This window comes from Pygocentrus nattereri, chromosome 7 (genome assembly GCF_015220715.1).
Source record: "Pygocentrus nattereri isolate fPygNat1 chromosome 7, fPygNat1.pri, whole genome shotgun sequence".
Lineage (NCBI taxonomy): Eukaryota > Metazoa > Chordata > Actinopteri > Characiformes > Serrasalmidae > Pygocentrus > Pygocentrus nattereri.
The window spans coordinates 15,202,225-15,215,818 of NC_051217.1; the positions used below are offsets into that span (position 1 = coordinate 15,202,225).

At 41.1% G+C, this 13,594-nt stretch overlaps 1 protein-coding gene across 5 annotated transcripts in view; it reads left to right on the forward strand.

The window, feature by feature from the left end:
• The window catches only part of LOC108432714 (ryanodine receptor 1-like), a 115,523-nt gene that overhangs the window by 72,121 nt on the left and 29,808 nt on the right, over nucleotides 1-13,594 (forward strand). For 2 of the 5 annotated variants that reach the window (XM_017706800.2, XM_017706885.2), the window contains 12 exons: nucleotides 46-286; nucleotides 1,266-1,353; nucleotides 1,446-1,538; nucleotides 2,795-2,809; nucleotides 5,175-5,345; nucleotides 5,756-5,815; nucleotides 5,897-6,031; nucleotides 6,481-6,593; nucleotides 6,699-6,795; nucleotides 6,897-7,003; nucleotides 7,101-7,152; nucleotides 7,409-7,486. In XM_017706800.2, coding sequence (XP_017562289.1) covers nucleotides 46-286; nucleotides 1,266-1,353; nucleotides 1,446-1,538; nucleotides 2,795-2,809; nucleotides 5,175-5,345; nucleotides 5,756-5,815; nucleotides 5,897-6,031; nucleotides 6,481-6,593; nucleotides 6,699-6,795; nucleotides 6,897-7,003; nucleotides 7,101-7,152; nucleotides 7,409-7,486 — 1,250 coding nt within the window. The remainder of the gene's footprint in view (nucleotides 1-45; nucleotides 287-1,265; nucleotides 1,354-1,445; nucleotides 1,539-2,794; nucleotides 2,810-5,174; nucleotides 5,346-5,755; nucleotides 5,816-5,896; nucleotides 6,032-6,480; nucleotides 6,594-6,698; nucleotides 6,796-6,896; nucleotides 7,004-7,100; nucleotides 7,153-7,408; nucleotides 7,487-13,594) is intronic. The other 3 variants (XM_037540172.1, XM_037540173.1, XM_037540171.1) reach the window with 2 other exon arrangements.

The following is a 13,594-nucleotide window of genomic DNA, read 5'->3' on the forward strand; positions in this document are numbered from 1 at the left end:
CTCTTCAGTGACCATCTTCATCCTCTACCTCTCTGTTTACTTCAGTGTTCGCCCAGCCCATTGTCAGCAGGGCCAAGCCAGAAATGCTGAAGTCTCACTTCATCCCCACCATGGAGAAGCTCAAGAAGCGATCAGGAAAGGTGGTTGCCGAAGAGGAGCAGCTGCGCATGGAGGGGAAGACTGAGGTGGACAGCGAAGGCGGAACAATTCGGGACGAGTTTGCTGTGCTCTGCCGAGACCTTTACGCCCTCTACCCATTGCTCATCCGCTACGTGGACAATAACAGGTGCTGAAGCCCACAGGGCATACGGGAATTAGAGTCTATACAACCTACTACAATTACATAAGTTTAGGAAGCTGGTACTTATAGAACAGCATTCCAAGCATAGTGGGACACTCTGGCCAAAATATAAAAAGTCCATCACTACATCTGTTGTAAACATGCTTACTCAGATTCCAAAGTGGTGAGGTACCAGTCATCAGAGAGAGATTTTCCATTTTAAAGACTAGATGGGCTCCCTTTTGATAACACATCTTGAAGGTGGAAGGAACTTTGGAAAAACTACAACAGCTTTGGGGTGGATTTTTGGGGAGTGGCTTTTCTGAAGTTTCTTTTTTTTCTTTTTTTGTTAATTAGCTGGTGAAAGCAGGAGGAGGCAAACGTTACTGTTAGAAAGCCAAATATTTTATTGCAACAGCATAGCTGTAGTAGGTGTCTTCAAGCTGTAACTACAATGGAAAGAATGGATGAATAGATCACCTCAGTGACAGAAGTAATTCATCAATGAGAAGGACAAGAAATTTAAAGCTAAAATTAGAAAGATTATCTAGATGTCTTACCTCAGTTTGGCTTCTTTTCTCTGGCCAAAAGGGTAAAGAAACATTTTGTGCCGGGGTAACTGTTCACACTGCTAACTCAAATGTATTAATTATTTGTAGTTCAGTGGCTGGGCTAGCAGTCAAGATTCGTTGACACCTCAGAGATTCCCAATGGCTGAATGATATACTTGCATAATGCATACTGAGTAGTGAGGGAATGAAAAAACTCAAATCAAATTTCATTGTACAGTGATGTGCTAGTGAATACTGTATATACAACCAATATAGTAAACTCTCACGAATCCTCCTCTTAAAATTACCCATCTGCAGTTTTCACTACAGCACTGTAAGCTTTAGCTGGCAATAGACTGTAGTATTAACAGGTACAGTATGCTCTCTGTGAGTGTGTGACATGAAGTTATTACTTCATATCTTTGCGTTTGAAGGGCGAGGTGGTTGACTTGCCCTGATCCTGATGCTGAAGACCTCTTCAGGATGGTGGGAGAAGTTTTCATCTTCTGGTCCAAATCTCATGTGAGTGTTCCTGCAGTGCTGCTGGTGTATTCATTATATCATTACAAACCAGTCCTTTCAGTTTTTAAGTGCCACTCTCCTCTTTTCTCCAGAACTTCAAGCGTGAGGAGCAGAACTTTGTGGTGATGAATGAGATTAATAACATGTCCTTCCTCACAGCTGACAGCAAGAGCAAGATGAGCAAGGTGAGGTCTGCAGTGACAGGTAGAACGCACACTACCCTGAGCTCAAATCCAATTCAGTTAGTAAAAAAGGATGCTGTCTAATACATTTTTCATTGTCTGTCCAGTCCATTCACGTTTTGTTGATTTTCTAAGCAAAAATAAGTTAATACGTCCTCTACAGAAAGCAAACTTTATGGCTGAGTTTAAGAAATTGGAATAAAAAAAATAAATAAATAAAAAAAATATATATATATATATATAATTAAACAAAATGTGCCATAACTTTGGCACAGGCTGCATTTTATCTTTTATATTTTTCCCAACATGTCAAATTCAGCAATTAAACAGTAAAAAGGTGCTTTAAAATGTGTGTCTCTGTAGAGAATGTGTTAACTTTTTTTTCACCTATTTATTTTTTGAGCTTAACATATTGGACATATTGGAAAGGAAAAAAAACAACAACAAAATAGTATAACGTGCAATAACTTTTGCATAAGCTACATTTCATGTTTTGTTTTATTTTTTCCCAATATGTTAAAACTTTGTTCTCTGTACAGAATGTGTGAAATTATTTTCATTTAGAAAAGCAACAGAACATGTGATTTGAATGTTGTCAAAAATTTGCATGACTGTAGGCCTGTGCCAGTGACAGTTACCCGAGTTACTGCAGTAAGAGCCTCCAATAACAATAAAATTCATGTGACTTGTGCAAATTACAACTTCTAATGAACCGTACTTTTATTATTTATTTTATATATTACTCTACAATTGTTGTTTCTGTTATTATTGTTGAAATGCATGTAAAATAACCTTTGTTGAAATAAAATCAATAATAAGAAATAAAAAATAAAACGATGAAAAAATACTCCCAAAGTCTGCATCAACCCGAACAAGACAACACCGTTTCAAGCACAGTCCTAGACTGCTATACTCAGCTAAAATGTGATAATGTTATATTTTCTGTTTTTTTTTCTTCTCCTTATGACAAATAGCAGACGGATAGTAGTTTGTTAGCACTTTCTATTTTCATCACTTGCTTGCTGTACTTTATCTAGCAGAGTCTTTCTCCTCTTCATGTGGTTTGGTCATCTACGGGGCAGCGGTTTTTGCTGCTTCTGTTGTTTGTTTTTTTTTTGTTTTTTTTTGTTTTGTCTGATCCTCTTGTGAGGGTGGGTTTGTTGGCCGGATGAACAGGGCTGTGGATACACTGGAGCAGGGATGTTAACAGTGCTGTTTCTCTCTGTGTTCTGTCCTGGTGTGGATGCTGGGTTCTCTAGGCGGGGGACGGAGAGGTTAGACCACGTTTCTGCACGACAAGGCTGTGCTGATCGCATGGCACCACACTACTGAGGCTTTCCATCAAACTCCCACACACACTGGCACAGTGACACGCACTGACACACATACAGCAACATTTAATGTCCCATTTAATGAAATGTAGCAGCTAAGAACAATTTAATGTGATGTTCTATAATCATTCCTATACTTTATTATCTAGTCACTCACTTTAAGCCCCAATCGCTGCCCGTGTGTGTGATGTTGCTTTGTAAGGTGTTTGATGAAAGCTCTCAGTTCTAGTTAGCAGGATCAGGTTCATGGCACTCTGTTCAGCTGCCGTTGTGCTGCTGTGCCTGAGTCCCATTGCCTTCCGTTGAGTTTGATGGGTTTGCCATTTGCTGGATCATGTTTTGCTGCAAGTCAATGCAGAGTCCCTTTTCTCTCTGCCCTTTTCTTCCTTCTTTCTCCTTTCTTTTGCTGCTCTTTTTCTTGTTTGTTGTTGACTGTTTTTGAGGTTGTGGTGGTGAAGCGCCCTCACAGGGGGCCCCTTTAATCCCCTCTTCTCTTTAGCTGTGCTTTATATAAATATATCCTCTGTCATTATTCATCTCTTCATAGTATTTAGGACAACAAGAATGTATTGTGTTATGAATAACCTTTTTTTGTAGGGGGACATTGCTTTCATGGATTTAATCACATTCCCCAGCTCCTACTGACGCCCCTCCATTCTAAATCAATTAAACCCTTGAACTTAAAGAGAAACTCCCTTCCCTGTAGTTCATTTACTCAGAATACATATCCATATCTATGAACCCACACGATGATGTCACCCAACTCACATGTCCAGTCGCTGAAAACATCCTTATGGGTGTGTACCAATTGTAGGATCTATTAAGATAAGGCCTTAGAATTATTCCTCCACTCCTGTGCTGTAGGAAGGTCATTACTGCAGTGTCACCTGTTATCTGCTCAGCAATGGTTCCCTCTTTGCCTAACATTCAAGGTCACAAGCCTGCACATGCACATGTACTATTTCTCTCTTACTTCCACGCACAGGCTGGAGGGAACTCATATGGCAGCAGATAACAATCAGTAATGGAATCCTGCAGCTGCAGCAGTGGAATGCATGCATGTGAACACGTGAGAGCTGAGCTGTGATGGAGGAGGCCCCTTAGCCTGGTTTCTCGTGTGCTGTGCTGGTTTTTAGTGACCTACGTCACATTACTAACAACAGGACTGCAATTGCGTGTGCATAGACAGGTCTTTCACTACACCAACACTGCCCCCTACCTGTTATCCTACACCTAACACTTATCGACAGAAGTATAGTATGAATCTGTAGATTTCAGAGATTGAGATTAATGTTTGCCTTCCACGCATGATTTCACCCCTTGCAACATGAGAACCCCCCAGGTTGTGCAGTAGATAAACTAAGCTTAGATCATTTACCCACGACTCAAATTTCCCTTCTTATTTCTTTAAATTACACATACTTTGCCTATTCAGCTAAACAGTATATTGATACTTGTATCTACACTCACTGTCCATTTCATCAGGTCCATATAGGTGGATATTATAATCCTACAGTTACACTGTGACTACTGGGCATGTGCAGATCTCAGCAACTAAAGGGATGACTTCCCACTTTTGAGCTGATTAGCTCTTTTTTATTGAAGGGTGAGACTTTCCCTGTAAGCAGGAGCCATATTGAGCATTATTGAGCTTTCTCATCCATATTTTAACCCATGAACTGTCTCCTTGTTTATAACAGTTAAATCTAGCTTTTTTTGGAGAATCATGATCCAAGTGTTTGAGTGGCCAGCATTTGAGAAACTTTATTCACACATTTTTTGGGCTGATTTTGACCCATCTGTACCAGACATAGTTTACAGGTCTTAAGCTACAAGGCAAATGGGTTTAGACAATAATAATAATAATAATAATAACAATTATTTAAGTTGAATTAAGTCCCACAGAGATATGTTCACATTGATGTGTTCACATTTTCATTTTAACAAATGGTGAGTATAAACTCTGTTCAGGATGGTGAAATTACAGTCCAAAAAGTTAATGTTGAAGCTTGCCTGCTTGGTGGTCCGGTGGGAGTACTGACCAATGAGTTATTAGAACTACAAAGTGCATAAATGGACAGAGAGCGTAGAAACTAGGTACTTAATAAAGTGGCTTGTAACTGTATATCATATTTGGATATTGTCAACACCTTCATTCAGGTCTCTCTCTCTTCTCTCTCTGTTTTTTTGCTATAAAATCTGACTTCTACACACGTTTTGCTCCTCATACCAGCTGTTTTTGAATGAAACATCACACATCCTCTGTCAAGACTAATAAGGCTAGAGTCTAACTGCTGAGTTTTTGCAGGGTGGAGGTGCTGACGCAGAACGTACCAAGAAGAAACGGCGTGGTGATCGCTACTCTGTGCAGACGTCACTGATTGTAGCTGCTCTGAAGAAGCTGCTCCCCATTGGTCTGAACATGTGTTCCCCTGCAGACCAAGAGCTCATAAACTTGGCCAAGATCCGCTACTCCCTGGTACTGAGCCACTAAAGAAGTACATTCGTTTGATGTAATACTTTGTTTTCATTGAGAGCAATGTTAGAACACAGGGGCGGGTCAAACTGTTTAGTCTTTTCTGTGAACCTGCAGTTAAATTTATTGATAACACTTTACTGAAAAACAGCGTTCATAAGGCTACATTACACATGTGTAAGCCTTTTATATCACCTGACATTAAGGTAATAGACAAACATTTATAAAGGCTTATTCCAACAAGCATTAGGTGTTGTAGTGGATGGTTTAGTCCATTTTGATGTCATTTCTTTTCAGCAGGTGTTATGATGCTTGTTAGGTACTGTATATCTGTATGAACACATCTCATCTGTAAAATATTACCAATTTGTTTTACTCATTTTGAAGTAAAATCCTTGATGATCTTGTTACAGAAAGACACAGATGAAGAAGTGAGGGAATTCCTGCAGAATAACCTTCATCTTCAGGGCAAGGTGAGGACTAAAGGAAAGGGTGCATGTATGTATTTGTGTTTGTTGGGAGGTGTTAACACATGCCTTTCTCACTGTCTGCAGGTGGAGGATCCCTCCATGCGCTGGCAAATGGCTCTTTATAAGGAGACTTCAGGCAAGGCAGAAGATGCTGAAAACCCAGAGAAAGTCGTGAAGAGAGTACAGGAGGTTTCTGCTGTGCTGTACCACATTGAAGTGGTAAGTGGTACATACACACATATTCATACACTACATGTCCAAAAGTTTGTGGACACCTGCTCATCCAGGGTTCAAAATCAAGTGTATTAATAAGGAGTTGTTCACTCCTTTGCTGTAGTAACAGCCTCTACTTTTCTGTGAAGGCTTTACGCTAGGTGCTAAAACATTGCTGTGAGGATTTGATTGCGCTTAGTTACAAGAGCATTAGGTCAGGTCAGGTACTGATCACAAACCCCATTCCAACGGTATTAGATTGAACTCCATCACTCCACAGAATGATGCTCCCAAGCTCAGCTCTTAATGACTTAAGCAAAACACGTCTGTGAATAAGTGAATTAATCTTAATATTGTCACAATGATCTCAAAATATGTGATATTTAAATTGCATTTAAGATGATTTTACTTGCCAAATAATCATTTATCATCTGTCCTGTCTCCTCTCTACTCAGACTGAACACCCTTTCAAATCCAAGAAAATGGTTTGGCACAAGCTGCTGTCCAAACAGCGCCGCAGGGCTGTGGTGGCCTGTTTCAGGATGACCCCCCTCTACAACATCCCCAGGTTCTAAGTGCACACTTTCACTCATTACTGTAATTGCATGTTATGAAGACACAGCCATTGTTTTAGTTACACTTCTAAAGTTTCCCCTCATCCTGTCCCTTCCAGACACCGGGGATCCAATCTGTTCCTGGATGGATACAAACGCAACTGGTTAGAGAATGAAGGCTACTCTTTTGAGGATAAGATGATTGATGATTTATCTGTAAGTCTGCATTTGACCGTTCGTCTCACAGTGTCATGTGTTGGCACAGTGTGGTTATGCTGCAGGGAATGTGGTATATATATGGAATTTGGTTTGTTTAGAAAACCATGGAGGAGGAGGAAGAGGAAGAGGAAGAGACGGAGGCGAAACCAGACCCTCTTCATCAGCTCATCCTTCACTTCAGTCGCACAGCTCTTACTGAAAAGACGTAAGGCCTTCAATCCAGTTTCAGTGGCTTCCACAGATCTACTGAAATGCTGTTGTAATGGATGTAGTTAACTTATCTGATCTTGTCTTTACTCTAGTAAACTTGATGTAGATCACCTCTACATGGCATATGCTGATATTATGGCAAAGGTGAGTGGGACTTTATCTATTCTAGGGGTATCCAATTCTGGTCCTGGAAAGCTGCAGTCCAGCACAATTTTGTGATCTCCCTCTTTACTCCTGGTTCAGCTCATTCAACTGATACCAGGTTTAGTATTAGTATTAGTGCTGGGGAAATCACCAAACTAGGCTGGACTGCAGAACTGAAATTGGACACCACTGATCTGTTCTTTAGGTCCAGTATGAAGAGCTGAACTGAGTTGTTAACGTGACTGTTCCTCTGCAGAGCTGTCACATTGGTGAGGAGGAGGAGGAGGAGGAGTTGGGCGAGGAGCAGTCCTTTGAGGTGCGACAGACAGAGATGGTATGGGGGGTCCGGGGGCTGGGGCTACGGGACACAGAGGAGCAGCTACAGCTCCATCCACTGAGTGACCACACTGACCACTGCACTTGCACACCCCCGCTCCCAGACCCCCTACATGCTTTCCTTCTTTTTTTTTCTTTTCCAGTTTTTTTTTTTCATTTTCTTTATTTCATTTCATTCGTTTCTATTTCTTACTGTCCTCTTACTTCTGTCCTAATTTCTTTGTTATTTTTTGTTTCTTTCTTTTTTCTTCAGGTTTTTTTCTTTCTTCTGTCTTTTCAATTTGTCTTTAATTTTCTTATGTTCTGTCTTTTTTTCTTGTTTTTTTCTTGCCTTCTTTCTCTCTTTATCCTGTTTTTTTTTATTCCTTACTTCTCCTCTTACTATCCATTTCTTATTTGTCTTCTGTTTCTGTCCTAATTTATTGTTTGTTCCTTTTTTATATTGTCTTATTACTTTCTGTCTTTTTCTCAGATGCTGTCTACTATCTTTCTAAAATTCTCTCTTTTTCCTTTCCTCCTTTCTTTCTTTCCTTCTTTTTCCCCCTTGCACCGCTGTCTTTATGCTGTGGACTGACTTGTGCACACCTTTGCTGAATTCTACCTTTTGAGTCTCTGTCCTGGTTTTCATGGTGTATCTGTGTCACGCGTCTACTGTGCATGACCAGAGCGAGTGCAGAGAGATGGAAGTCAAAGCAAAATAAGACCTAATTTACAAGCAAACAAGACATGTAGAACACATCACAGACCAACATTTGGACGAATCAGGCTTGACTAGGAAGTGAAATACGTAGACACTGGTGTGATGTGCTCATGGACAGCCTTATCCGTTGCTTTTTTTTCTAGAGGACACTAATGCCTGTACCTCATATTTTCACTAAACCTCCGCTGCGATGTTAAAAAATTGTGATACTACTAGATCACCTATAATAATTCTCAGACAGCCTGCATTGCTGTCCTCTAAAAACCTTTAGTTTAACATTGCTTAGTACTAGATAGTAGGTGTGTGTGCTAGAGTTTGTGTGTGTGAGATTGTGTATGTACGTAAGACACAAACACATTCTCACAGATTCAAACCGCAACTCACACAGGTTCCCTTAACTGCCCCCCTAATACAATAGCAGTCCCACCTCTCCAGACTCAGCCTTCTCAGTGTGTACTTCCTGCCTGTCCCTGTTTGAACCAGCACCCCTTGATCTCTAACACCTTTACTCACCTACTGAACACAATAACTGCATCAGTTTTGATTCGGCTCCAATCCAGCCATCAAGTTTTTCTTTGATTCAACTTCATTAAGACACTTTATGTCCAAAAAAAGTAGACATTACGCATTCAGTATGTCTTCTGAAATCAAGGGTATTAACAAGTTTGTTCCCCCTTTGCTGCTGTAGTACCCTCTACTCTTCTGGAGAGGCTTTACACTAGATGTTGGAAAATTGCTGTGAGGAATTGATTGCATTCAGCTACAAGAGCATTAGTGAGGTGAAGAACTAACACTGATTAGAAATAATTCTAGATCACACATGGCACTCCAGCTTATCCCAAAGCAGGCACTGGATGGAGCTCCATCACTGCAGAGAATGCAGTTCAGCTGCTCTGAAACCCAGCATGGGGGGCTTTATACGAATGACTGGCAGACACTTAGCACTGGGCGAAAGCCAGTTCCAGGGATGAAGTGTTGGCCAGGTCATTGGAGTGAGTGCCCAGAGGCCTCTGACAGACATGGTCCTAAGGGGTCTCAGCCCGCAAGGCCTTAGGCTGCTCAAGACTAGCACTAGTTCACTGCTGTCTTAAAAATCTAGAGATTTACTCGTATATCTCTAAAATTGTAACTTTACAGGAGAAAGCAGTGCCCTTCCTAACTTTTAATGCAGATTAATGTAAAGTGATTTTATTACAGGTAATTCTGGAGCATTTTTGAATGCCAGTTCTTAAGAGATTTTTTTTCCAAACAAAGAGCCCTTGAATATGAACTGAAATATAACTTTGCCGGAAACAAAAGGCTGTTGCACATTAGCTGAGAATTGTATAACAGACAATAATATTCATTAATTTTCATCTTTTTGCATCATTGTCAGAGTGTAGGGATGGGAGACCTCAATAAAGGTGTGTACCCAGGGGCTCCATGACCCAGGGTCTCTGGATATATTTGGACATACAGTGTATACTGAAGAAGATTTCATGTTAATGTCTAAGTTGCAAAGCTTTACTCTGGATTGGCAACAGGTGTTTATGTCATAACTACATGTGTCATACTGCACTGCGTCTTCATGTCTTTATTTCTAATTGGATTCTGTGACCTATCTCCATCTCTGTACTCACCAAGAACTACAGTAAAAGCCTGCACAGTCAGTCAGACTCATTCTGTTCTCACAAATATTCTCCCTCTTTCTCACATCCACATGCACACACTATGTTACAGAAATGCAGAGACCCTCTGCTTATCAGAGCGCGATCTCCATCTCACATTTTGTTAAACAACACCTAGGCTTACATGGGAGGGTGGGGCTTTAGTGGGTAGAGGGAGGGGGGTTAAAACGCTTGGGTGCTTTTTGGGTGGGATCAGCATCATTTCCAGCATGCATTGTGGGTGGGTGGATGGGTGGGTATGTTCTCTTTATGTATAATCTCTTTTCATCAACAGGTTAATAACAGGATCTGTATTTAAAGTACCACTTTTCTGAAAACCTCAGGCAAAATTAGACATCTATAGCTTTATTTAGTAATCAACAGTTTGTCCTAGTTTAGATTTTTACATTTTTTTTTAAATCAACTTCACAGGAACCCTTTCTTCTGGCAGTCTGTAGAGTAATTAGAGGGCTGCAGACCTGTAAGAAAGTGCAGCACCCAGCTGTAGAGTGATGGGAAGGAAAAAGCAGGCTGATATCAGTGCTCAGAAGGAGTAGGGCTGTAGTCTTTTTGCTGTAGTCGAACGTTTCTGCCAGTCAGAAAACGTGGGCAACTCAAATAACCTGACCACTAATACCACTCATGATTATTGGGGAAGAGAGACTGTGGTGGATGAATGAGAATCATTTTGAGACTCAAACTGTTAAAGGTACTCTAGAAACTAGGGGTGTAACAGTGGACATATTTTCAGCTTGACTGGAGCTTGTAATAATGCGTTAACACATAATTTTTTTCGGAAAGATTTCTGCTTGAGAGCGTCCACGAGCTGTAGGAATGAGAGTGAGAGGTTTCAATCACAGAGGTGGTGGAACCACAAACGCTATATGTGATATCCAGAGTTATGCAAATTTTAGGTGCAAAATTACAATAAAAAAGTTGTCAATCTGGGTCCAAATTCAGAAAAGTGTTCCAAGAAAGTCGTTTTTCTTAAACGTGGCTTTTTTTCTTAACTACACATTTAAGAAAAAAAAAAGATGAAATATTATTCTTCAAAAAAACACCCAGGAATTGGTGACACTATTTTGTGTGATCCTTTTTAAATGAAACAAACTCTCAACAGACTCTCAGTAACATGTCAAAAACATGAAAGCTAGTATTAGTTTTGGGTTGAGGTTAAGGTTAGGGTTAGGATTAGGGTTGCGGTAGGGATAGGCTTTGTGTAAGGTTGGGTAAGGTTAGGTTTTGCATAAGGAAAGTAACATTAACATTATATCAACTTAATGTATTAACAGAACATCTACAAGATATTTACTTCAGTGCATTTAGATGCTTTGCTACTGCTACTCCACTGATACAGTGCATCCGGAAAGTATTCACAGCGCTTCACTTTTTCCACATTTTGTTTTGTTACAGCCTTATTCCAAATTTAATTATATTAATCTTTTTCCTCAAAATTCTACACAAAATACCCCATTGTGACCATGTGAAAAAAGTTTTCTCGAGAGTTTTGAAAATGTATTAAAATTAAAAAACAAAGAAATCATATTTACATAAGTATTCACAGCCTTTGCCATGAAGCTCAAAATTGAGCTCAGGTGCATCCTGTTTCCACTGATCATCCTTGAGATGTTTCTACAGCTTAAATGGAGTCCACCTGTGGTTGATTGGACATGATTTGGAAAGGCACACACCTGTCTATATAAGGTCCCACAGTTGACTGCATGTCAGAGCGCAAACACCAAGCATGAAGTCAAAGGAATTGTCTGTAGACCTCCGAGACAAAATTGTCTCGAGGCACAAATCTGGGGAAGGATACAGAAAAATTACTGCTGCGTTGAAGGTCCCAATGAGCACAGTGGCCTCCATCATTCGTAAATGGAAGAAGTTCGGAACCACCAGGACTCTTCCTAGAGCTGGCCGGCCGTCTAAATTGAGCGATCGGGGGAGAAGGGCCTTGGTCAGGGAGGTGACCAAGAACCCAATGATCACTCTGTCAGAGCTCCAGCGTTCCTCCGTGGAGAGAGGAGAACCTTGCAGAAGGACAACCATCTCTGCAGCAATCCACCAATCAGGCCTGTATGGCAGAGTGGCCAGGCGAAAGCCACTCCTTAGTAAAAGGCACAAGGCAGCCCGTCTGGAATTTGCAAAAAGGCACCTGAAGGACTCTCAGACCATGAGAAACAAAATTCTCTGGTCTGATGAGACAAAGATTGAACTCTTTGGTGTGAATGCCAGGCGTCATGTTTGGAGGAAACCAGGCACTGCTCATCACGAGGCCAATACCATCCCTACAGTCAAGCATGGTGGTGGCAGCATCATGCTATGGGGATGTTTCTCAGCAGCAGGAACTGGCAGACTAGTCAGGATAGAGGGAAAGATGAATGCCGCAATGTACAGAGACATCCTGGATAAAAACCTGCTCCAGAGCGCTCTTGACCTCAGACTGGGGCGACGGTTCATTTTTCAGCAGGACAACGATCCGAAGCACACAGCCAAGATCTCAAAGCAGTGGCTTCAGGACCACTCTGTGAATGTCCTGGAGTGGCCCAGCCAGAGCCCAGACTTGAATCCGATTGAACATCTCTGGAGAGATCTGAAAATGGCTGTGCACAGACGTCTCCCATCCAACCTGATGGAGCTTCAGAGGTACTGAAAAGAAGAATGGGCAAAACTGCCTAAAGATAGGTGTGCCAAGCTTGTGGCATCATATTCAAAAAGACTTGAGGCTGTAGTTGCTGCCAAAGGTGGTTCTACAAAGTATTAAGCAAAGGCTGTGAATACTTATGTAAATATGATTTCTTTGTTTTTTAATTTTAATAAATTTTCAAAACTCTCGAGAAAACGTTTTTCACATGGTCACAATGGGGTATTTTGTGTAGAATTTAGAGGAAAAAGATTAATTTAATTCAATTTGGAATAAGGCTGTAACAAAACAAAATGTGGAAAAAGTGAAGCGCTGTGAATACTTTCCGGATGCACTGTATGTTGAGTTCTTAAGAGTTCATTAATCATCTACAAAAGACCACTCCAAATGAAGTGTTACCGTGTGAACAGGTCCATTCTTAAAAAATACACTATATTGCCAAAAGTATTTGCTCATCTGCCTTCACAGACATATGAACTTGAGTGACATCCTCCTGAGTCCTTAGGGTTTAATATGATGTTGGCCCACCCTTTGCAGCTAACAGCTTCAACTCTTCTGGGAATCCTTTCCACAAGGTTTAGGAGTGTGCTTATGGGAATTTTTGACCATTCTTCCAGAAGTACATTTGTGAGGTCAGACACTGATGGTTGGATGAGAAGGCTGGCTCACAGTCGCAGCTCTAATTCATCCCAAGGGTGTTCTATTGGGTTAGTTTCACTGGAATTAAGGGGCCAAGCCCAACTCCTGAAAAACAACACCACACCATAATCCTCCTTCCACCAAACTTTACACTTGCAGTCAGACAAGTGACGTTCTCCTGGCAACCACCAAACCTAGACTTGTCCATCATATTGCCAGTGTTTGATTCATCACTCCAGAGAACACTGCTCTAGAGATTCCCGTGGCGGTGCTTTACACCACTTCATTCGACACTTTACATTGAGCTTGGTGATGTAAGTCTTGGATGCAGCTGCTCGGCCATGGAAACCCATTCCATGAAGTCCTCTATGCACTGTTCTTGAGCTAATCTGAAGGCCACATGAAGTTTGGAGGCCTGTAGTGATTGCAGAAATTTGGTGACCTCTGCGCACTATGCGCCTCAGCATCCACTGACCC